Source organism: Anabrus simplex, chromosome 4 (genome assembly GCF_040414725.1).
Source record: "Anabrus simplex isolate iqAnaSimp1 chromosome 4, ASM4041472v1, whole genome shotgun sequence".
Classification (NCBI taxonomy): domain Eukaryota; kingdom Metazoa; phylum Arthropoda; class Insecta; order Orthoptera; family Tettigoniidae; genus Anabrus; species Anabrus simplex.
In genome coordinates this window covers 88,898,268-88,924,050 of record NC_090268.1, presented here as the reverse complement: position 1 = coordinate 88,924,050, position 25,783 = coordinate 88,898,268, and the positions used below count along the sequence as shown (strand labels likewise).

The window sequence follows — 25,783 nt, the reverse complement described above, 5'->3', positions numbered from 1 at the left end:
CTCAAATTGCTTTGAAATGATTAGTCCCACTCCGTTTGTTGCCTCTTGGCCACTACTCCAGTACAATATGTAGCCTTTCCTCAAATTCTTCCTTCCGTTACTTTTCCATTTCACTTCACTCAGCCCCATCATCTCCACCATCTCCTTCTCCATGAAATCTACTACTTCCTCCGCCTTTCCTGTCAGGGTCATAAGATTTACTATTCCTATCTTAATGTTGGTTACTGGTCGCCCATTTCTCACAATTCCCCCCGCACCCTGAGAACTGCACGTCGCCTTAAGCAGGATATGCCATAACCTTTTCCGAGGTTGATTTACTAGTACCATATCATATATAGGCTATTATTACAATGGGGTTGCCACTCCCAAAGGCATTTTATACCTACTGACAGGTGTTTTTCTAGGCCACTCCACTGGAGTACAGATGGTACAAGTTTCCCTCTTCCACCACCAATGCCGAACCAAAGTCCACCTTCTCTACCACTGATGCCATTGGAGTCTACACCCATACCCTGGGCTTGGGCCCTCCATATTAGTGACCCCTGAAGAGAGGGTGTCCCAGTATTATAAACCATGAAGTATATAACCTATGACAGTATTTTAAAGCCCGCTAAAAACTGGGCTGCCTGTAGGTCCGCGGGTTGTATTGGGTACTTCAACCAGCCCTACTGAATTGTAGGGTCCATCTATCCGCCACCCAGGGAAGCGCATTCTAGAGGTTAACAGGCTAGAGGCATGATATCAAGCTAATTCACCTATCAGAATGTCTGATATGAATTTCATTTAATTCAATCAGAAGATTTTTTACTAAAACGTCTAGATGGTTCTGCCTAAATACCTATATAAGTTTCTTCTTTCTTTTTTTTATAATTTGTTTTACGCCGAACCGACACAGACAGGTCTTATGGCAACGGTGGGATAGGAAAGGCCTAGGAGTGGGAAGGAAGCGCCCGTGGCCTTAATTAAGGTACAGCCCCAGCATTTGCCTGGTGTGAACATGGGAAACCACAGAAAACCATCTTCAGGGCTGCCAACAGGTGGGGTTCGAACCTACTATCTGCCGGATGCAAGTTCACAGCTGCGCGCCCATCTGGCCCGGTCCCTATACAAGACACAAGCTTTGAAGATAGTCGGTCATATCTTGCAGCAGCTTTAGTGTGTGTACTAAGAATTAAGGAGAGAGGAAATCTCCTTTGGGAGATAAAGAGTCGGGAGTTTCGGCATCATGACATCATAATAAATGAGGTATGGCAATCAATTTTTTAAGTGAACTATTGCATGTGAAGCTAGGGAAGATTTCTATGTCCCTTTAGTATGTAACTGCTATGTCGCCGGCTCCGATCTCAAATTAAATGTAGAGCTTACTCTTTCAAGAACAAATGTTAACTTTTCATCTTTAGATTTTTATATTTCCATTTCCCTTGCGGGAATAGTTCAAATGTAAGGAAGCACGAGAGTTTACTCTCATTAACCTTCCTCTGAATTTGTGTAGGATGACTAAGCCTTGAACCATCTAAATTTTCTTTCGGATTTTCAGCTTTAAACCACAGTCACCATGTAGTATGGGATTAGCCTCTCTTTATCATACAGTTGGATGCCCACTTAGGAATTTTTCTTCTTAAATTAATTTGGACTGCTTAGATTTCAGCCTCCATTCCACTCTGTACTTTCAACCTTTCCATATCCCCAGTTCTTTTCCATCAGTTGTCTCATGTTACAGGTTGGGTCCACTGTAGATCTTCCACTCCTGAAGCCATATTGTTCCTCTTGTAACTCTCCTTCAATCTTTCTCCTCATTCTTCTTTCTAATATCCTTTCCAGTATTTTAAACTACCTGCAATATAAGTGTAATTCCTCTACAGTTCGTCTTGAGTAGTGTGGACCATATGCCTCTGTAAATAATATCTATTTCTCTTTGAGGTCATATTAGTTGTGTAGAGGTAATTTGTACAGCAGTGTACTACTACTGCTTTCTTCTGTGATGATGATGCTTGTTGTTTAAAGGGGCCTAACATCTAGGTCATCGGCCCCTCATAATGGTACTTATCGCTAGTAAAGTAGAACCATGGTATTTGTCATGTTGTGGTATTAATCAAAAGCAGCGAAGATTCACAGTGTTCCACACATTATGGTACTACTCACAAGTATTGTACATCGCACAGGTAACGCAGACCTATGGCGTTTCTCATGTAATGGCGCCATTCATAGGCAACACACACCCATGGTGATCTTCACCTAGGTGTACTAATCACGGGCACCAGTATTCCCTTGGTGTTCCTCACACAATGGGTACTGATCGCAGGCAATGTAGACCCACGTTGTCGCTCATATAGTGGTACTAATCACAGGCAACGGCCAGACCCGTGGTGTTTCTCACAATGGTACTAAGCACGGGTACTGTAAAACCCATACTGATTCACCCTCTATTGCTACTAATCACAAACCTATTGTGTACCTAACATAGTGGTACTCCTCGCAAGTAAAGTCGACCCATGATGTTCCCCACGTGATGGTACTAATCACAAGTAGTTTCATGGTACTAATACAATCACACCTTGGTTGCCCCTTACGACAGATGGGGATACCATGGGTGTTTTCTTCATCTGCGTCCCCCATCCACTGGGGGTATACTGATAACATTTATTTTAATACATTTAAGACAGATAAATGGTTTAAGAATGCATTTTAATCCTATCATGGCGTGTGTTTGATAGGTACCATGTGTGTGAAAATTTAGCCTCAGAAATATTTATACTTTTATTATGCTCAGTTGTGAATGGGTGTACTTTCATAAAATCACATGTGAATAGTTACAAGTTTATGTTTGAATGATTGGTTAATATTTAAATTATTAAGAATTTTCATTTTCATATTTTCCTCATGACAGAGTATCGTTGTGCATGAGTTATATTGTAAAGAACTGTTTCTTTTTGAAGCTCAAGTAAGGTAAGAAAGTGAGTGTTGTGTGAAAACAGCCTTGTGGAAGTACACAAAGTTAGATAATGAATGAGTAATAGTCATAGTACATCCAGAACTGCGTATCACTTCAACGCAAGTTATTCTGAGTGACTTGGATGAGTGGGGTATCTGTGATTTAGTATTCTTTGATGTAACTGTCATAAAATAAGTGTGAAGTGCTAAAATGAATGATCTGATGGCTATTATGTATTTAAATTAAATGGTAAAGAGCATTTAAGTGATTATGAGTATTAATGAAGGTGAAGAATGTAATATTTAAATGAAAACAGGGAATGAGGTAAAGTTGTAGCTGACTGTAAAGGTTTTGTTCCATTGTTCACTTGTAGTGTCTGATTAACATCAGGTCAGTGTCAGGTAGGAGAGAACTATGAACTTGCATGACAGGATAGGAAGTGAGTTGCTTGTTTCAATGTAATGGCATCAGCTGGATGCGTGTTAATATAATTTGCAGTATGAATTTATATAACATAGAACACTATAACAATGCAATACTTGTGTATCCCTTCCTGAATTTATGTTAAGATGAGACTATAAAGAATTCTGCCATATGCCATTAACAAGATTTTTTGTGGATTTATCAGTTGTGTGATTTGCCACAGTGAGACCAAAGAATAAGAAATGAAAGAGATGTCACTTCATACCAAACCTCACAGATATATGGATGTTTACATGAATGCTGGATTTGTGATATTGTTTTTATTTTCCACATTTTGGTTTATTGTGGTAATAAATACTTGGATGTTTGTTTTCATTTAACTATGACTTTCTCTCTGTGAATCTAGCCATCCTACCACACTAACTGTTCCACACAGACCCATATCAACCCGAGATTTCTGTGCTCACCTCTATCCCTAATTCCTTTTAGGGCACAGTATGGAAGCCACAATGAAGTAAATTCCGCAAGTGATTTACAGGGATAAAGAAGCATTTCTAAACATTACTCACTTCAAGTCTTCAAAATCGTCCATAAATTTCATTGTGCGAGGAAGCTCTGCTGTTCTGAGGAATGATATGGAACACAAGGTAGCAAGGGTAGAATAGTGCCAAGAAATGGTTCATAATTTTGATAAAAGGCTTTCCAATGCACCTATAACATCGTGGATTACGACATGGAATCAGATAAGCAGTCACAGATTTGTGTCTGCTGAAATCACAATCTTCTGTCAAGGGCAAACGATATCAGAAGATGGTTGGCAGTTTCTTTTCTGTACGTGCCCTAATCCTAACTACCTATTCATCTTCAAGCATTAATTAAAAAAAATAAAATAAAAGATTAATGGCATCTTTTCCAGGTATAATCTGTTAAAAAATGTTTTCTACTTTAGGTATTTCCTAAATTTATGTTATGTTGAATTAGCCAAATATTGAATTAGTCTTGACTAAATGAAGAACCTCACAGTTACAAAATAAATAGATATGGGAGTGCCGAATGGACTCTTTTACACCCTTCATACAGCCAACTACCTCTGCTGGTTTGAACACTCAAACATGGACTTCTGAGACCAACATTTTACCATTGATCCAAAAAGGAAGCTAGTGAGTAATGACTGCTTACTATCCGCTTTACAATGTTCCGGCACAGATAGTTCTTATGGTGATGATGGGATAGGAAAGTGCTACGAGTGAGAAAAAAGGTACCAAGGCCTTAATTAAGGTACAGCCCCAGGATTTGCCTGGTGTGAAAATGGAAAAAACATGGCTGCCAACAGTGGGGTTCAAACCCACTATCTCCCAAATACAAGCTGATAGACACATGACCTGAACCACACAGCCACTTGCTCGGTTTACGACTGTTTATGAAATACAGGATCCGCCAGAAAAATGTACACACTCTTTACGGAACAAAAACTATTTATTGTGTGGTTTTTTTTTTTTACATTAAAATTTTGATTACACTTGTATTACTGTCTTCAGTTAAACATGTGGTTACATGAGGTCTTCAAAATGTTCACTGTTGGCTGCTAGACACATAGCAGAACGACGAGCGGTCGCTGCAACTAAGTCCGCCAATGTTTGAATGGGGATCTCTGCCCATGCTGCTGTAATGTCCTTGCGAAAGGCCTCCAGCGTGCGTGCCTTACGTCAATAGACTTGATTTGTCACAGTTCCCCACAAATAAATGTCCACAGGGGTAAGATCTGGCGACCATGGGGGGAACTCAATGGGCCCTTGTCGTCCAATCCAATGTCCCGGCAGATTGTCATCCACGAAAGTGTGGTGGCGCCCCGTCCAGTTGGTAGAAGACTTCATCATCGGCTCCATAAAGTGCACGTACAGCTGGTAAAATTAATGTGCGTAACATTTCCAAGTACACTGCTCCAGTGACAGTATCATCAAAGAAAGGGTGCTAGTAAGCCCCTCGACGACAGTCCACACCAGACATTAACCCCTGGTAGATTGACCGCCTTTTACACATGAACATGTGGATTTTTCAGAGTCCAGCAGACACAGTTATGTCGATTCACTGTTCTGTTTCAAACTCCCTCCTTCACTGACATTGCACTTCAACAGCATTATCAAACCTGATAAACCACTTCAGAATGTACTTTCGTTGCTCGAACATCAAGCGTGCTCCAGCGATTTTGTTTTCACACTATCGTGATGCAAGTATCAACATCTGTTGAGCGAAAGACCATACTACAACATTTAAAAATAATGTTAACAATTGACAATGTCCATATCCCGATATCATCTAACAAAGAGTGTATACATTTTTCTGGCGGACTCTGTATAATCCAAAAATGAAATAGTCATCTCCCATCACTTAATTCTTCTTCGTCTTTATGCAATATTGTTTCTGCTGCTGCAGGTCAATTTATAAGGCACTTCCGTTTCCCTCTGACCTTCCATGTTTTTCTTCCAACTGCCATCCACTCCTCTCCCAGTCTTTTCTACTTAATTCTTATCCTACATGATTCTGACAACCAAAAAATTTTCTAATCACAAACACCTTCAAGTGCTCACTCAGCTCACAAGCATCCTTTTACCACCGCGAGCTAGTGTTTTTAACACTGAATCTCTTCAATATTGACACTTTCAACGCTACCATACTTTAACATGGACCCTTGCAGTGAACTGGGTCTTTTTCCCTGAATTTTAATACATTATTTCAGAACAACGAAACATAGTATATACCGGATTCTTGTATCATATGAAGGTGTCAACCATCCGAAACAAAGATGTTAACCAGGAAGTACATATACTAGTCTTATGAAAAACATAAAAATATATACGAGAAAAAAATTTTACATTCAAGTTTTACCAATAAGCCTGTTCAAAGAATAAAAATTAATCATTAATTGTGGCTACCTAGGCCACAAATAAATAGAAGTACATTTGCAATACAAAATTTACCTATTTAGGAATAGTTTGTTTTGATATAGTAGCCCGGAAAACATTGGGCTATGCACAGTCCAACCTTGCACTCCTTGCACCCCTATCTACAGGACTTTCTTTTTGCAGTACAGGTGAATCATCAGCCTGAGTCTCTTCACCTAAACAAAAAAATAAGCCTAAATTTCAGGAGAGGTGAAGTAATTTTGTCCCCTGTATTTGCAGTAAAATAATGCAGCTAAAAAAACTGCACTCGAAAGTGATGTAACAAATAAAAATCTTGCCTGAACTATCACTTGATACGTTATCTGGTTCATAAGCAGAGTATTAATCAGTCATCTATTTCTGAACCCGTTTCTCCGGATGAAATATCGAAGATATCACTATCATTGAGCCAGCGTGAGAACATGTTTGTACAGTAACACAGCTGACAGCACAACATATTTGGTGTGCTCAGCACCTGGCATATCGGGTGCTTCGGTAGAGGTCACGGAGAGCAGAAACTACCCTTTTTATCGTTTAGGTTTGAACTTCCCAATAATGGCTGCATTCTAGTGGACACTAGATAAACTACTGCCTACAAGTAAGGGACAAGAACCATATGGGATACGTGCAACTGCCTATAAACATGTGACAATCACGCCCATACGGCATACGGAAGCCGTCCACAACCACGTTAGCAGTGCACCCGTGCCCTGTATGGGCATAGTGTTGAAAGTGTTAAGAGATCATAAAGAAAAATACAGCACAACAACGTTATAAATATCATTACAATGAAAGGTTGTATACATTTCTTCCTAATTACTGTTCACATGATAAAATTAAGTCCATTATTATGTTTTAGTTTATGGCATCTATTTCTATTCACAGGAATAACAATTTTCGTAAATGTATTCTTTTTGAGAGTTGTACAGGACTATGCTGAATATACATCTCCAATAATATCTGAACTGTCAAGTTTCCTTTCTTACAACAGCTTCCATATTTTGAATCTACTGCATTGGAGAGAGGCCTATACCACTCAAATATTATGCTCCCTCCTCAGGTACTCAAATTAATCCACCTCTTTCAATTTCAAATCCCTATTTAACATTCAATCCTATTAGGTTTCTTCCTAACTGCCATAACTTTATACTTGAAAATGCTGTTTGAAAAATGGTGGCCACTTTCTACATTTATGGCCAGACATGTGGTAACTTATAACTCTCATACATAACCCCCTTTTCATTTTCCATCTCAGGAAAAAGAATCATATGAAGAGCGTCATGTTTACACAACTAAATACAAAAAATTTTGGTGTTAAAGTGAACGACAAGGAAAGGACATAAAATAATAAACGACTTAATGTATCCAAAAAGACGCACACGAAATGCTGTCAGTTGATACAGTTATTTATTCACATGTATTTATAAATTAAATGCACATAACCTTAATCACTGTATCACAAACAAAACACTTCACTTCAAGAATGTCAACAAGCCGCCATTTTTAATAACTGTCTATCACTTCAATATGGAGACTGCAGCATGTCACAACACGAGGTCACAAGTATATTCTTGCTACACCATAACTCTACTAAACAATAACTCATCATTACCTTCAAGACCACCTCCTTATATACGTGCCTGACCAGGCTTTTAGAAAGATGCATTACCAAAATACCTTCTCGTAAATTCTCGAGTGCCTAATAACATGATTATAATGTACAGAATATTTTACCATGATCTAGTGACATTCTGTGAGTTACAGTGTGTTTCAAAATACTGTAGTGGATTACAAATTATATATACAGGTAAAAATAAATTATATAATATTAATTTACAGGTATTTACATAAACTGAACTCATATAAATACCGTATTTCACGGCATAATCGTCGCACTTTTTATACCAAAATTTTCGAAAAAAATTGTAGGGTGCGACCATTATACGATGAATATTTAATACCAGTATTTGTATTACTCAAAAAATGTATTTATAACTAAATTGTATTTGATACAAATTTAAGATGCACGTAATACTCGCGTTTATACATCAAAATAATTAAAATAGTCTAAAACAAAATTCATAATTTTTCGCAACAATTCGGCGAACGTTTTTCCAACCTGAAAATAAAAATGAACGTATTAAGTTAATTTGTCATTAATTTGAGTATTAAAGTTAAAATATTACACTTGCAAAAAATTATCGCTTTGTTGTGAAATGCGGACTTAACGGTACGCAATTTATTCCAAATCTTAGGTGTCGCTATCGCAGGTTTCGCTATCTGATGCGCCGTCCTCGCCTCTGTTAATACCAGTATCAGATTCTTCGTCTCCCTGCCACACTGCGTCATCTTCGGAACCGTCTAGTGCATTCGAAATCCCAGTCCTTTTGAAGCTCTTGGAGACTAGTTCAGGTGGTATAAGATCCCACGAACATAACAAGTCCAAGGGTGGACGCCTGATATTTCCGGCGGGCGTCAATTGCTGATCGCCGCTCATCATCCACTCGTTGTAAAATCGACGTAAGTGGTCTTTAAAGGGTTTATTAACACATACGTCTAGTGGCTGCAAAGCAGATGTTAGGCCACCAGGAATGACTATCTGCCGTGTCTTATTTGTAGTGAGAATTTGCTTCACTTCGTTCACAAGGTGACCTCGGAAACTATCTAAAACAAGCAGAGCTGGTTGTTTTAGTAGTGCACCAGGTCTTCTATTCCACACCCAGTCCAGCATGCGTTCTACGTCCATCCAACCCTTTGGTTGCACTCGTACATGAATTCCACGGGGAAACTGTATATTCTTAGGCATCGTTTTCCTCTTGAAAATGATGTAAGGCGGCAACTTCCTCTCCTGTCAGCTGTAATGGCTAGCATTGCCGTGCATCGCAACTTCTCACTACCGCTGGTTTTCATTAATACACTCCGTGATCCTTTTAGCGCAAAAGTGCTGTTGCGAGGCATATCAAAAAAGATTGTAGTCTGATCGGCATTACCGATTTGAGAAAGCAAGTACGAAGTTTCCTTGCGCAAACGTATGACAAATCGGTGAAAATTTACAATCTTGTCCGTGTAATCAGCAGGCAACTTTTGGCTTAGTGTTGTTCTCCTTCGCACTGACAGATTGTGTCGTCGCATGAACCCCTTAATCCACCCACGAGTCGCCTTAAACTGAGTTACCGGTATGTTGTGTTTGCGCGCTACCTCCTGTCCCTTAATTTGTAACATTTCATATGATACACTGCAGCCATTGTTACGTATTTCACTGACGTACCTAAACACTTCTTCGTCAATTATAGGAAACTTCCCTGTTTTAGGACCTCTAAACGCGCGTCTAGAAGGGTTTGTGCTTTTTAGCTTGTTTTTTACTTTCCACCAGTCACGCACCAACTTTTCACTCACAGAAAATTTTCTTTCTGCAGCTCTGTTCCCGTGCTGTTCAGCGAAGGCAATTACGCTTAGCTTGAAGCCCGCAGAATAGTTTCTATGTTTACCCATAATCGCTTATAAATGCTTCACACGTTAATGTTTTGCGATATAAATGACTTTCCGTAATTGTTCACTATTAAAACAAATTATTTCTGCAAACACCCAAAACACAAATTAAAAACTTAAATTCTCACGCACACATGTCTACAGTAATCACGTAAATCAGAAACAAATAAATGCATCTGTGATCTGTCCATTCCAGAGCAGCCAATACTGTTAGGCAGCAAGGAAGCATGCAACAATTTATCAGTTTAGCTCGTTGGTTGCGACACACTACTGCGCTTGCGCAAAGCTCGCAAACCGGAGCTCTAGCTAGCGCGGTGTAGATCTACTGTATAGTTGACTGTATTCCGTGACGTCAGTAACAAACATTAATTTTTTTCAATTTCTTTTAAACATATGGTAATTAGGTTAATATTTCTTCCCAGTTATTGATGATTTTACATTACATTACTGACGAGTTTATAAAATAAAACTTTAATAGCATTGGATAATAATTATCTTGACTGCTTGGATAAAAGTTTTCATCCCATGCCGGGACACGTATGACGTAGTAGTAAGATAAGAGTCTAGCGATGACAACTGAGACATCGTAAATAATTCGGCTGAATAATTCCGTGGAAATCTGCGTTATCGTCTTGGATTTCACTTCGTGCGCAATAACACAGGAGCCGGCCCCATGGTGTAGGGGTAGCGTGCTTGCCTCTTACACGGAGGCCTCGGGTTCAATTCACGGCCGGATCAGGGAATTTTACATGTATCTGAGGGCTGGTTCGAGGTCCATTCAACCTACCTAGCCGGTATTTCCTGGCGACGTTGCCGATAAGCGATAACTTACAGCCTTACGTATTTCAAATGGGAACTCATAATATGTAGGTGGTGAATAAATAGTACACTGTCTCGCGACCACGTTGTCAAACTGCCGATAGCCTACCGGTAAGCATAATATGTAGGCGGTGAATAAATAGTACACTGTCTCGCGACCACGTTGTCAAACTGCCGATAGCCTACCGGTAAGCATAATATGTAGGTGGTGAATAAATAGTACACTGTCTCGCGACCACGTTGTCAAACTGCCGATAGCCTACCGGTAAGCATAATATGTAGGGGGTGAATAAATAGTACACTGTCTCGCGACCACGTTGTCAAACTGCCGATAGTCTACCGGTAAGCCATGCGTCGTACATATACCGGTATTATCTATTTATACGTTGTTTAGCATGTCGCAAACGTGACTGTGTTGCCAAATTGCCCATAAACCATACACGTATTTAAATTGCGCATTCATGTGCAACTTACGTTGCAGTTCCATTTACCTTTTAACCAGATTAGTGAACAAAACTTGGACGTGCGACGATTATGTAATTAAAGGTTTAAAGTCTGATTTTTGTATTGAAAATAAAGGATGCGACGATTACGCGGTGGCGACGATTATGCCGTGAAATACGGTATTTATGTACAGCAAATGTTTCATGACATAACCTCACACACAATGCGATCGTATCGTAATAATAATACAAATACTAACTGGATGTAAACTTCATAGCCATACATACATGTAATAATAATAATAATTCAAGCTTGACACTTGCATTATTTACCCATGGGTGAGAGAATACTGTTTTCAAGTTATATCTGTTTATCACACTTGTGTCAGACTATATCACCCCTTCTTTCCAAAATATGTCCTTGGAATGAGTTTGTGGTTAGCACTTTATCCTGGTTAGCACAGGGAATCCCTTCTACATGACACTATTTATACTGTTTCTTCAATTGAAACAAATGTGATTATGTTCGCATACATTAATCAATTATGTATAAACGTCCAATGTAACACAATTATATACTAATTTCTGTAGTTACTACTGATCAAAGAGAAACATTTCTCTCTGATTTTTCACGAAACTGAATTTTTCATATCCTAAAGAGCTCGATGATATTTTAGGTTAACCTGTTGGATAAAGTTACTAATAGTAGTGGGGGTGTATATTCCAGTTTTGTACAGTAATTATCACTTGCATGAAAAATCGGTTAGAGAAATAGTGAATATACAAGAAGACTGAATACTTACTGTGAAGGATCAGGCTTATCATTAGACGAAATCCATCCAAATTCAGGAGAATGGGATTCTGGAACATTTGTAGGTTGATCAGCTCTATCACTCAAAGACAATTTATTTGAACAGGTTTCTTTTAGGAGGCTAAAATGAGAAAAAAGGAAAACAAGTCAAGAAAGTTACATATTATAATCTCCAATAATATGCAACAAAAATCTGACAAATAAGTTGCACATACTTATACATGTTTCAGAATACGTTGTTTGGAAAGGAGATAGAAAGAGTACTGAATAAGAACAGAAACAATACAACAAGAACCATAAATATAGTGATTGTAAACTTGTCCACCAGCAGCCAGAGATGTACAAACAGCATATCAGAAGATAGCACTATAATGGCCATGTAAAGGAACTGGTTTTCTTTTTGGATTTTATTGCATTTGTCTGGCAGTCTGAATACAATATTTGATGGAAATGAGTATATTTTGCATTATGTGGATTGCATTTTTGAGATTTAAAAAAAATTGTCTTAAGTCACACCAACACAGACAGGTTTTAGGCTGATGACAGGATAGGACAGAGTTAGAAATGGACAGTAAGGAACCACAGCCCCAGCATGCCTGGTATAAAAATGGGATACTATGGAAAACCATCCTGAGGGCTATCAATGGCATGGATTGTACCTACTATCTTCCGAATCCAAGCTGACAGTTATGTGACCCAAACTGTGTAGCCCCTCGCTCTGTCATCATCATTATTATTATTATTATTATTATTATTATTATTATTATTATTATTATTATTATTAAGAGTTTGTAACATACTTGATCATTAGTATCTAATATTGAGGCTATATTTACTTCTGTGCTATGAATATAGTAAAACTAAATGCGTGGTTTGTACTTGTAGTGTTGTCATTTTCTTTTCCAAATTCATTACTCTTCTCCTATTTATTTTAATTTTTTCCTACAGCATCTGCAGGCTGCGACAAAGAGCACCTTACAAATTTCGGTTATGCATGAAGCCATTCTTCACAGAAATTGAATAATCAAAGAAAGAAAGAAAAAAAAAAAAAAAAAAAAAAAAGAAAGAAAGAAATTTTAAAAGTTCCATATGCGTGGTAACTAAAAATGGAGAAAGAACCTTTCAGCGCATTAATTGCCATGGTAGTAATGAAGGTTTTTGGATGTTCAAACTGCTTACAAAAATTTTTGGTCATCAAACCAGTAATAAGCATATCTGTAAAGTGATACTTTTCAACAAAATATTCAACAGTAGGTTCAAAGATGCTCTTCTTCTCTATACTAACATCCTCAGGTTGATTGATATGAGTCTCAATCCTTATGGTAGGGTCTGTGATGTATCCTTGTGAAGAATTTGGCTTGTAGATAATAATGTCCATACACCGATTGCTGCCATCATAGGCGGAGACAACGTGTTAGAACAGTGCTGTTGGAACAGCACTAGCATTATTTACCCATGGGTACGCACTGTATGAGTAAAAACTTGATCATTTTTGGGATAAACATTTCAACAGGGACAACAATACCCACTTGACCGTCTTTTGGATTCAACTGATTGCATTGACAACAGCTAGCTTTGACACCTCAACATTTTATCATTAGCTACGTCTCCTACAAGAAGTCCCATCTTCTTTTTTACGACTTTTTGATAAATCAACTGTATATATTTTAACACACTTGATACGTTCACACTTCTATTTTAAATTAATTTGACATTGGTCTCATTATCTTGAACTCATGTTATGGGAGTGGAACAAATATCCCCCTTGGATGAATATGCTCTCACGCTCAAGGCAGTCATAGTCCTAATGGTGTATAAGAAGAGGACCCATTTTGGTTTTAAGCGTTCACATAATTGAGATTAACTACATTAGTATTTTTAAAAACCGTTAATATACAGAGTTTTTAACAAACCTTCTGCCGTGCGCGTAGAGGCGCGCGGCTGTGAGCTTGCATCCGGGAGATAGTAGGTTCGAATCCCACTATCGGCAGCCCTGAAAATGGTTTTCCGTGGTTTCCCATTTTCACACCAGGCAAATGCTGGGGCTGTACCTTAATTAAGGCCACGGCCGCTTCCTTCCAACTCCTTGTCCTTTCCTATCCCATCGTCGCCATAAGACCTATCTGTGTCGGTGCGACGTAAAGCCCCTAGCAAAAAAAAAAAAAAAAAAAAAAAAAAACCTTCTGTGCATTGTCCTCATTTTAGACGTTATTGTGTAACATTTTATGGAGTCATTGTTCAACATTTTATTCTGTAGTTTGTAAAATTGGAAAGATCCCATATCCAATAATTTTAAGATTGATATAGGCTGATGATGCCCGGAAAAAGGGTGAAACATGTACCTATGAATTTTAAGTATTATGTATTAATTTTATCCACACAAAATAGTGGACTGTATTGTATTGAACAGGTGGATCTACAAATCATTATTATAATATTTGTGATTTTCACTGCATACTAGTCAAAAACAACAGAATTTTTTTATCCAATGAAAAAATGTGTTACTCACGGTCGAACCCAGGACTCTCAAGGTTTTAACCTGAACACAAAAGCATAGCATGACCTTTTTAAAGTGTTCAGAGTGTTGCTTGAATAGTGACTAAAAGGATTTTAATTCGTGATTACAAGAAGTTTTATGTTTCATTTTAGCTATAACTTGTATTATTATAACTATGTTTCCAAGTGTAATGTTATAATGATTTGTGTATTTTTATATATATTAATGCCTTTTCCCAATATTGGCTGAAGATGACGCATATTAGTGTTGAAACTAGTATCAAGTAAAATGTTGTAATCAGCATAACATATTTTGTATTGAAAAGGTGGACCTTTTAAGTTTACTTCTCTGTCACTGATACCTGAACACAAAGCAGAAAGGTTTATGACTTCACTGGACTTCCTTTAGCTCCACTCTGCAGAAGGCAATGAGTTTCTAAACTGCATTATTACAGCGAAGAGAAACAAAGAGGGCGTCTGTGGAATGGAGATGCACAGTCTCACTGGTACAGAAGAAATTCAAATCCACATCATAAGCAGGGAAGATCATGACAAGTGTTTTATTCAAATGTGATGAAGTTGTTTGTACAGTGGGGTGCAACCTTTAACGCTGACTCTTTCTACGAAACACCGAGAGTGTTGCGTAAGGCAGGAAAAAATAGGTAAAGGCATCGATGATGCTTGTTTAAATGGGCCTGACATCGAGGTAATCGGCCCCAAGTAAAGGCATCATTCTCCTTAATGACAATGCAAGACCACACAAACTTTACTTCTCTTCTTTTTTTACATTGCACCAATGTAGGTTTTATGGTGACGAAGGGATAGGAAAGCGCTAAGAATGAAGGAAAGGAAGCAACAGTGGCCTTAATTAAAGTACATGCCCAGCTTTCGCCTGGTGTGATAAATAAATAAATGGACAGACAGACGGAGGGAGTGAGGGAGGGACGGATGGGCGGGCGAGCGGGAATTTAAAACAATCAGTGGATCTGACCCGCTATGCCCCACTTTTCCAGAAACTATCATAAGCAATAGTAGTAATGATCAAGGACTGCTCTTAAAGCACAATCCTGAATGGAGGATTCTCGATAGGTAATGCAGACGTATGGTGTTTATCACATAATGGCACCACTCATAGGCAACACAAACCCATGGTGTTCCTCACCTAGGTGTACTAATAATGGGCGCCGGTATTCCCGCCCAGATCCATGGTGTTTCTCACAATGGTACTAATCACGGGTATTGTATAACCCATACTGACTCACCTTCTGTTGCTACTAATCACAAACGTACTGTCTACCTAACACAGTGGTACTACTCGCAAGTAAAGGCAACCCATGAAGTTCCCTGCATAATGGTACTAATCACAGGTAGTTTCATGATTCTAATTCAATAATCCTTTGGTCGCTCTTTTTAGTCACCTCTTACAACATGCAGGGGATGCTTTCCTCACCCACAGGGGGTAATTCCATGTTTTTGGCAAGAATGAACATGGAAGCAGCAACTCTCTGGTGGTTCCAGGGATCAAGGAACTGATTTCTATTATCAGGGAATCAAATGATTAGTAGAATGTCCTGACAGATATTTACAGAGACTGGATGACTATGTTGAAAAATACAGTAGTAGAGTATCTTTGTCCCTTTGCACTTTACTGCAAAACTCAATAAATGTTCACTGACTTCCCATAATCATGTACAACTTACATACCATACATAAATCATTCATACATACACACATACTTTATTATAGACTGCTATCCCTTTTAAAATTCAGTCTGCTAGCCTCTGTGAATTAACTAAGAGTTTCCACACTCCTCAATTTTCAACTAACACTGTAGCCTCGTTTAGTTGTACACCTTTTATCTTTAAATTATCCTGAGTGTAACCATTGTTGCTTTGGTCTGTATGTTTTATTCTCCTCCTCCTTTCATCTCACGTGACCACACCACACATTCATTTTCACAGCTTCATCCTAACCGGTCATTTATAAATTAGCCAAACTCATCTGTTTTTACCAGCAATCAATTATTCTTGCCATTCTCATGCCTGTTACTTCCAGATATCCTCTAATACTGGAGTAATGAAATTTCATTTGAGAGCTCACTTTCTTAATGAATACTGGTGATCACTGCAAACTCACCACATTAGATTCAAATTAGCTAAGTATACCATTATACTGGTAGAATAAAAAATTTAAAAAAAGGAGATGTGACTTTTCATTTAAAAGGTCACATATGCACTGGTAGGATTTTAACTACAGCTGCACTGGAGAGAACCCCGTGAACATGCCACTCAAATATCATGCTCCCTCTCCTAGTACTGAAATTAATCCACCTCTTTCAGTTTCATATTCCCATCTAACGTTCAATCCTACTAGGTTTCTTTCTAACTGCCATAACTTAATACTTGGAAATGCCACTTTCTACACTTATGGCCAGACATGTAGCAACTCATATCTCTCCTACACAACCCCCTTTCCATTTTCCTTCCGAGCAGAAAGAATCATATGAAAAGTGCCACTTTACACAGGTAAATAACCAAACATTTTGGTGATAAAGTGAGTGACAAGGAAAGGACATAAAACAATAAACAACTATATCATCCCTTCTTTTCACTGTATGTCCTTGGAATGAGTTTGTGGTTAACAATTTATGCTTTACTGAAACAGGGAATCCCTTCTGCTTGACACTGTTTCTACAGTTTTGTCAGCTGAAACAAATATGATGTTCGCATACATTAATCAATTATGTACCAATGTCAAATGAGAGGAGGGGGTTATTCTGCCCGAAGGCAGGTCCGAACCTCCGCAGAGGTGTCCCTGAGCCGGAGTTTACGTGCGGTAGGGTGGCCAGTTCCTTTCCGCTCCTCCATTCCCTTACGCCCCCACTAACAGCGTGTGGCAACCCATCCAACTCCTGACCACGCCCAATGCTGCTTAACTTCGGAGATCTCATGGGATCCGGTGTTTCAACACGGCTACGACCATTGGCAATGTCAAATGCAACACAATTAAATACTAATTTCTGTAGTTGCTACTGATCAAAGAGAAACATTTCACTCCAATTTTTACCAAAATTGCAATTTTGGCATCCTGAACCCCTTTATGATATTTTAAATCAACCCGTTAGATAAAGTTAAGAATAGCAGTGGGAGTGTATCTTTCTAACACATACAGTAATGATCACTTACATGAAAAATCAGTTAGAGAAAATAGTGAATCTACAAGAATACTTACTAAGAAGTATCAGGCTCATCCTGAGATGATATCCTCACAAATTCGTGAGAATGTGATTCTGGAGGATCTTTAGGTTGATCAGCTCCATCACTTAATGACAATTTATTTGTACAGGTTTCTTTTGGGAAGCTAAAATGAGAAAGGAAAACCAGTTAAGTAAGTTAGGTATTATAATCTCAAATAATACGCAGCAAAAATCTGACAAAACACACTTATAGATGTTTCAGAATAAGTTGCTGGGAAAGGAGGTAGAAAGGGTACTGAAAGAGAACAGGAACAATACAAGAATCACAAATATAGCGGTTGTAAACTTGTTCAACAGCAGCCAGAGATGTATAATGAGTATATCAGAAGATAGCATCTATAACAGCCATGTAAAGAAGCTGGTTTTGCTCTTTGGATTTGTTTGCATCTGTCTGGCAGTCTGAATACATTATTTGATGGAAATGGGTATATTTTGCACTACGTGGATAACATTTGAGTTTCATTTTTTGCTATGTGTTTTATATCACACCGACACAGACAGGTCTTAGGGTAATGACGGGATAGGACAGGGCTAGAAATGGAAAGGTTGGAGCCACTGTCTTAATAATGTACAAAGCATGTTTTTAAAGTAAGTACCGTTTTTAAATATGGCCACTGCAGCGCTTTGATCGTCATTCAGAGCATGCGTGCTCAGTACTTACATCTGTTGGCTAGCCCAAATGCCATTACAGAAGCTTTCGCCACTATTTACATTTGTTTGTGCACACTGAAAATGCCTCTGACAATTAACGGTCCCTCCGAGTGTGAAGTACGTGCTGTGATTCGATTTTTAAATGGACAAGGCATAAAGCTGTTGAAATTCATTGGCAGATCAGTGAGGTGTATGGAGAACACACTATGAGCAAAGGAATGGTAAGTTAATGGGTAAGAGCATTTAAAGAAGGCCGTACTAATGTTCATGACGAGAACCGTAATATCTTGATTTATAAATTTCATTTTGTTCCGTATTGATAGTCACCAAATGTCATAAAAGAAAGAAAAGTTCCACCTGATCAATACTTATTTATTGAAACACGTATAATAGGACCAGTTTCGACCTCTTACAAAGTCATCTTCAGCTAATTGTATTAGAATTTTATATTATTTGCATTTTTGTATTATGCCTCATTATTTAAGAACTTTATGACAGATTCTGAATTTGACAACATTATGGTGGTTATGCTTATGCTTTGCTAAGAATTTCTAAGTTTACAGCTTAACATAAGCATAACCACCATAATGTTGTCAAATTCAGAATCTGTCATAAAGTTCTTAAATAATGAAACATAATACAAAAATGCAAATAATATAAGATTCTAATACAATTAGCTGAAGATGACTTGTAAGAGGTCGAAACTGGTCCTATTATAAATAATAAGTATGGATCAGGTGGAACTTTCCTTCTTTTATGACATCTGAGAACCGTATTAGGCGGCCGTCTTGTCAATACTGAAGACTTGGTGCAAAAAGTTGATCCAAGGTTTGAGAAAACAGATGTTTTAAGATTTTGTCATTAAGTTATGAGTTGGCTGAAATTTCAAGGAGTGTTCTTTATGAAATTGTGTCAGGATACTCAGTCTTATATGTTAAAAAAAATTGTTTAAAAATTTGCATTACTTTTTATATCAAAACGGTACTTACTTAAAAAACACGCCTTGTACAACCCCAGCATACCTGTTATGAAAACGGGAAACTACGGAAAACCATGTTGACGGCTACCAATGGCAAGGATTGGAACCACTATATTCCGAATCCAAGCTGAGAACTACGCGACCCACACTGCGTAACTTCTCGCTCGGTCAATACTATTATTATTGTTACGGAGATTTCCGTGGTAGGTAGAGGTGAAAGAAGGTGCGGGTGTGAATAGGTCTCCAACTACGGAATTAAAATTAAATGTAAAATTTAACAAGGTTATATTTTCTTTCCAAAATTCAGAAATAACAAGAATGGCAGGTACGGAGTAGCAAGACAACAAAGTACAATTACAGAATTTACAGGATTTGGGCTTCGAGCCCTGAAAACACAATTCTTGAGCAACTAGCCCAACTTTACGATATATAAATTTCAACAACGGGGCAGAAGACCCCAATCAAACCCTGGAGCACTTGCTCCAAATTACACCGTAAAGCCTCCTCGAGGCATACAAGACTCAGTTTCCGGAAAAGAGCCACTCGCTCTCAAATTTAAGCCTCTCCCAGGCCACACCAAACTCCACCTTCAAGCTGTCCTCAACGGACATAAACACAGGGGTAAAATACCCAATCTACTGAGGCCTATTAAGTGAGAAAAGGTTACTTATATGGCCTCTAAAATACCAACTTGAAAGGAGGCTCTCCGCACTCCTAATACACTTTATTTAAAACCTACTTGGCACTAGGCCGTTAATGCAAGGGCTAATCCCATACTACAGAGGTGACTTCAGAAAAGAACAATTTACATTATATTAACGAAGAATAGGTTGAGAAAAATAAGTTCACCTCAAAACAATATGATTGGGAGCTCGAGAGGGTTAAGCACTCTCTATCCCGATATGCAGTTTAAAAGATGAACATAGATACAAGTTTCTTTACATTTTAAGGAAGGTTACATAATGGAAAAAGCTTCGGACCCGCCCCGAGAGTTAAACTGCTGAGCTAGCAAAGAAAGAAGTTATTAATTGGCCATTACCTTGTTGTTGACCGCTGCCGAAGAAAGAGGCGCTTCCCGCCCCCTGCTATGTACTTTACACACTGAAAGATGGAACAGAAGTGGCGCAGAGACCCTAAAATCAGCAGTTTATATACTCTCGCGGAAGGTTCTAGGCGTTAGGGGAATGAGAACACCCGCCCACAATCACTTTATTGGAGAATAAAGAGAAACCCCTACACAAGATGAAGAAGAAACACATTATTGGTGGAAGATTAATTTCAGAAATTAGGGATTGGCTAGATTTAAAACAAGGGGAAAGAAAGGGGTAATATTGCCAACTTAACCAATGACTGAAACAAAGAACAAACTTTTGAAATAAAATTTTCTCCAAAGAACAGTTCTTTTTCTTCGCACTAGGGTGCACTATTGTAGTTCTTCAGTAGTGTCCTCTAGAAGAAAAAGTTCACACTTCTTACTTCAAGCAAAAAAAACACATCAAAAATGACACAGTTCTAAAACTCCAAAATTTACAGGTAGTGACATCTTCTGAGAAAGTAGAAAATTAATACCGTCAATAAAGTTCAGACTTCCTCCAGCAGAGGAGTTTCAACTGGCGCACCTTTTGAATTAGCGGCGTGGAGGTGTACCGCCCGGTACAATTATTATTATAAGAGTTTGCTACATACTTGATCACCAATATTTAATATGTGAGGCTATACTTATTTCTGCACTATGAATATAGTAAAACTAAAAGTGGGGTTTGTACTTTTAGTGTTGTAATTTTCCTTTCCCAATTACCTTATCTGCTTGCATATAACTCTCACTTTTTTGACCCAAAATAAGTGTGAATATATTTGGTGCATGATATATGCGGGATTTGTGTGCGGAAGATCGTATTCCCAAAAAATTTAAATTTGCATTACGGTATTGAAACAAGACAACTGGCATACTGGCACTGCCTTCAATCTTTGAACTATTCTCGTGTGCATCATTCTGGTCACCATCCCATACTGCATCATTCTAACTTCCGTCCAACGCATTTGGAATGCTTGTCTTCAAGAAACTCTTCACCATAACGGCTGTTCACACTACATCCCATGCCCGCATAACACAATCACACAGGAGTTCAACTGACGGCCCCTTTATTTTGCCTGCTGGCATCAACTCATGATGAGATCAGTTTTCATTTCCTGAAGACGTTTCTTCACGTCTTCCATCAAGTGTCCATGGGAACTGTGCCACAACAGCATTGCTGCGCATCGAAGCAGTGCCCCTGGCCGTGCTCCCCACACCATACGGACCCACTCATGGACAAGAGCTGTATCCATTCGTCCTTTCTCTTGAACCCGTACACGAATGCCTTTGGGAAACTTTGCTTTAGGCACTGTTGTTCTTTTGATAATAACGTACATTGGCAATTTTCTTCCGTCTGCGGTTATTGCTAGCATGACAGTGCAACACTGTTTTTCACATCCAGATGTATATACAAGCATGCTAGATTCTCCCTTCTTGTTGATGGCGGTGTTGCATGGCATTACATGTAATAAATATCATATAAATAACTTAATGTTATTATTTCAGTTGCATGGCATGTCGAAGTTTATTGGGGTTTGATCTGCATTGCCAATTTGAGATAAGAGGTAATTGTTTTTATTCCGCATCGCTATAACATGGCGATGAAAATCTATGATTTTGTCACTGAAATCGCTTGGCATTCTCTGACAGAGAGATGTTCCCCTTGGCAGACACAATTCCTTTTGTCATGAATCTACGGTTCCAACTCCAGCTCACTTTCAGATCCAAACGGCTGATTCCTCCTTTAATTGCTAGTTCGCACACTTTGAAATGTATCATCTTGTGCGAGATACTAAAGCCATCATTTTGCAACTCCGTAACGTAATGAAGCAACTCATCTTCCAGCTCAGGAAACTTACCAGTTTTCAGCCCTCTGAATGCCTTACATGTTCAGTTGGTGGTTTTTAGTGCAGCTTTCTGTTTACACCAGTAGTGATCATTAAACTCAATCACACTGAATTCTCGATTGGCAGCTTTGTTACCATGTTCTTCAGCATATTTTATCACTTTAAATTTAAACCCAGCAGTATAACTCCCACGTTTCCCCATAACTTAAAGATCGACCTACACAAGAAAACTTAAGTGAGAAACAACAATGAAATGTGAAGACAGAATACTGGTACTTGTCGACAATACAACAGATGGATGATACCTAATACGTACTGTGATCACTTGACTTCCTGTACAGGGAAACACTCCCAGTTCACGTGATCAGCTCTGCCTGATGAGTAACGATAAGCATGTTGACAAAGAAGGTAAAGTGAGAAGGATGGCTGAAGGCGACTGACTGGCTAGGAATGCGAACTTGGGGTGAGGGTTTGCGAGTTAAGTATTTTTGTTATACCAGCTAGTCTCAACTGTTCTGCAGCTTCTTCTTATACTGTCACATACAAGGTACTGTAACAGCAATTGGTACAGTCTCGATATTTAATGTACACATGTCCAAGGAATACCCAAACTTTATTTGGTGCATGCACCGTATGTCTTTAAGACGTCAGAAATTAATGCGAGTTATGTGTGGGGATTTTTTTCCTGGAATTTCAAATGTTAAAAATGCGGTGTGTGATGTACATGAGCAAATATGGTAATTGCCTCTTTTCTATTCATTTCTTTTATTTTAATTTTTTTTCTACAGCATCTGCAAGCTATGACAAAGAGTACCTTAAAAATTTTGGTTAGGCACAAACCTATTCTTTATAGAAATTAATCAAAGAAGAAAGAAAGAAAGAAAGAAAGAAAGAAGGATAATTTTTACAGGTCCATACGCGTGATTACTAAAAATGGTGATAAAACCTTTCAGTGCATTAATATCCGTGGTAGTGATGAAGGATTTTGGAAGTTCGAACTGCTTACAGAGTCCACAAAATGTTTCGGGATGGTGCCTCTCGCTTTGATTATCAAACCAGTAAGGTGTAAGGTGATAATTTTCAATGAAATATTCAACAGTAGGTTCATAGTTTTTCTCCTTCTTTGTACTGACTTCCTCAGGTTTGTTGACATGAGTCTCAAACCTAATGGTACGGTATTTGATGTATCCTTGTGAAGAATTTGGTTTGTAGGTGATAATGTATATTCACTGATTGCTGTCATCACAGACGGAGACCATGAACTTCTTGGTATTTGCTGAACCCTTACTCTTCAGAGCACCAGCAGTGGCTGATCTGGCAGCATGATGACATGAGTTACGTATGAGTTTAACATGAGGACAGGTTCCCAGGACATGAACAAGTATTTCGAACTCTCTGTGGCAACGCCAACAGAGGCTGCTGTCCTGACCTGCCTGAAATACTTCACACAGCTGATATATTAGCAGTCATTTTGAGACTCTGCCTCCATTCACTGCATGATAGAACTTTATGATACCGGATCCATGAATTTGCTGGTGTAAATTGCTTGTACAGGAGCACGCCTTCCCCTTTGTATTTTTCTCCATAGCCCAATTCTCAGAAGCTTTACATCCCAGGACTTTCTTCACCTTGCAAGTGTATCAGGTTCCATAAGACACTGACTGCTTCACTTACTGGAGTGAAAATGAGAAACCATGGGAAACCATCTTGAGGGCTACAAACAGAGGGGACTGAACCCACTATCTTTGGAATGCAGCACAGGAACAGTACTAGAGTAAAAGTATTTTTTTTAAACAGATGCTATTTTAAAAACAATGGGTACAATTTACAGCAATCAGGTTAGAAGGGCTATGCAAGCATGAAAGGTTGAGAAACACTGGTCTAGGATATTATGATGAAATTCAGTTTTTGAAAATGCAAGCAATAATAGTTAGAAATGGGAGACAAATTTTAAAACGTTACAAAAAGAGATACTATGATGCAAAGGTATAATTGAGTCTGAAAGATGTTACTTATTATTACAAACATACATACATACATACATTATCATTATAGACTTATGCCTTTCAGCGTTCAATCTGCAAGCCTCTGAGAATTTACTAAACATCGCCACAATCCTCGATTTGCAACTAGTGTTGTGGCCTCATTTAGTTCTATACCTCTCATCTTTAAACCGCTAGAAACCGAGTCTAACCATCGTCGTCTTGGTCTCCCTCTACTTCTCTTACCGTCCATAGCAGTGTCCATTATTCTCCTAGGTAACCTATAATCCTCCATTCGCCACACATGACCCCACCACCGAAGCCGGTTTATGCTTACAGCTTCATCCATCGAGTTCATTCCTAAATTAGCCTTTATCTCTTCATACCAAGTACCCTCCTGCCATTGTTCCCACCTGTTTGCACCAGCAATCATTCTTGCTACTTTCATGTCTGTAACTTCTAACTTCTGAATAAGATATCATGAGTCCACCCAGCTTTCGCTCCCGTAAAGCAAAGTTGGTCTGAAAACAGACCGATGTAAAGATAGTTTCATCTGGGAGCTGACTTCCTTCTTACAGAATACTGCTGATCGCAACTGCGAGCTCACTGCATTAGCTTTACTACACCTTGATTCAATCTCACTTACTATATTACTATCCTGGGAGAACACACAACATAAATACTTGAAATTATCGACCTGTTCTAGCTTTGTTTTATTACCATCATGGGAGAACACACAACCTAAATACTTGAAATTATCGACCTGTTCTAGCTTTGTTATATTACCATCATGGGAGAACACACAACCTGAATACTTGAAATTATCGACCTGTTCTAGCTTTGTATCACCAATCTGACATTCAATTCTGTTGAATTTCGTACCTACTGACATCAATTTAGTCTTCGAGAGGCTAATTTTCATACCATACTCATTGCACCTATTTTCAAGTTCTAAGATATTAGACTGCAGGCTTTCAGCACAGTCTGCCATTAAGACCAAGTCGTCAGCATAGGCCAAACTGCTTACTACATTTCCACCTAACTGAATCCCCCCCTGCCATTTTATACCTTTCAGCAGATGGTGCAAGTAAACTACGAACAGCTGTACCCCTGTAAGTACCCTGAGCCAAGAACTCATTCTACCATCAATTCTCACTGAAGCCCAATTGTCAACATAAATGCCTTTGATTGATTTCAAAAATCTACCTTTAATTTCATAGTCCCCCAGTATAGTGAACATCTTATCACTCGGTACCCTGTCATACGCTTTCTCTAGATCTATGAAACATAAACACAACTGCCTATTCCTCTCGTGGTATTTTTCAATTACCTGGCGCATACTGAAAATCTGATCCTGACAGCCTCTCTGTGGTCTGAAACCACACTGGTTTTCATCCAACTTCCTCTCAACGACTGATTGCACCCTCCCTTCCACGATGCCAGTGAATACTTTGCCTGGTATCCTAATCAATGAGATACCTCAATAGTTGTTGCAATCCTTCCTGTTCCCTTGCTTATAGATAGGTGCAATTACTGCTTTTGTCCAATCTAAAGGTATCTTACCAATACTCCACGCTAATTTTACTACTCTATGAAGCCATTTCATCCCTGCCTTCCCACTATACTTCACCATTTCAG

General features: G+C 38.6%; 1 protein-coding gene across 4 annotated transcripts in view; it reads right to left on the bottom strand.

Annotated features, from left to right (window-relative positions):
* LOC136872433 (uncharacterized) overlaps positions 1 to 25,783 on the bottom strand; it is a 383,991-nt gene that overhangs the window by 284,895 nt on the left and 73,313 nt on the right. For all 4 annotated transcript variants that reach the window (XM_067146250.2, XM_067146249.2, XM_067146251.2 and 1 more), the window contains 2 exons: positions 17,587 to 17,715; positions 11,852 to 11,980 (listed from right to left, as the gene is read on the bottom strand). In XM_067146250.2, coding sequence (XP_067002351.2) covers positions 11,852 to 11,980; positions 17,587 to 17,715 — 258 coding nt within the window. The remainder of the gene's footprint in view (positions 1 to 11,851; positions 11,981 to 17,586; positions 17,716 to 25,783) is intronic.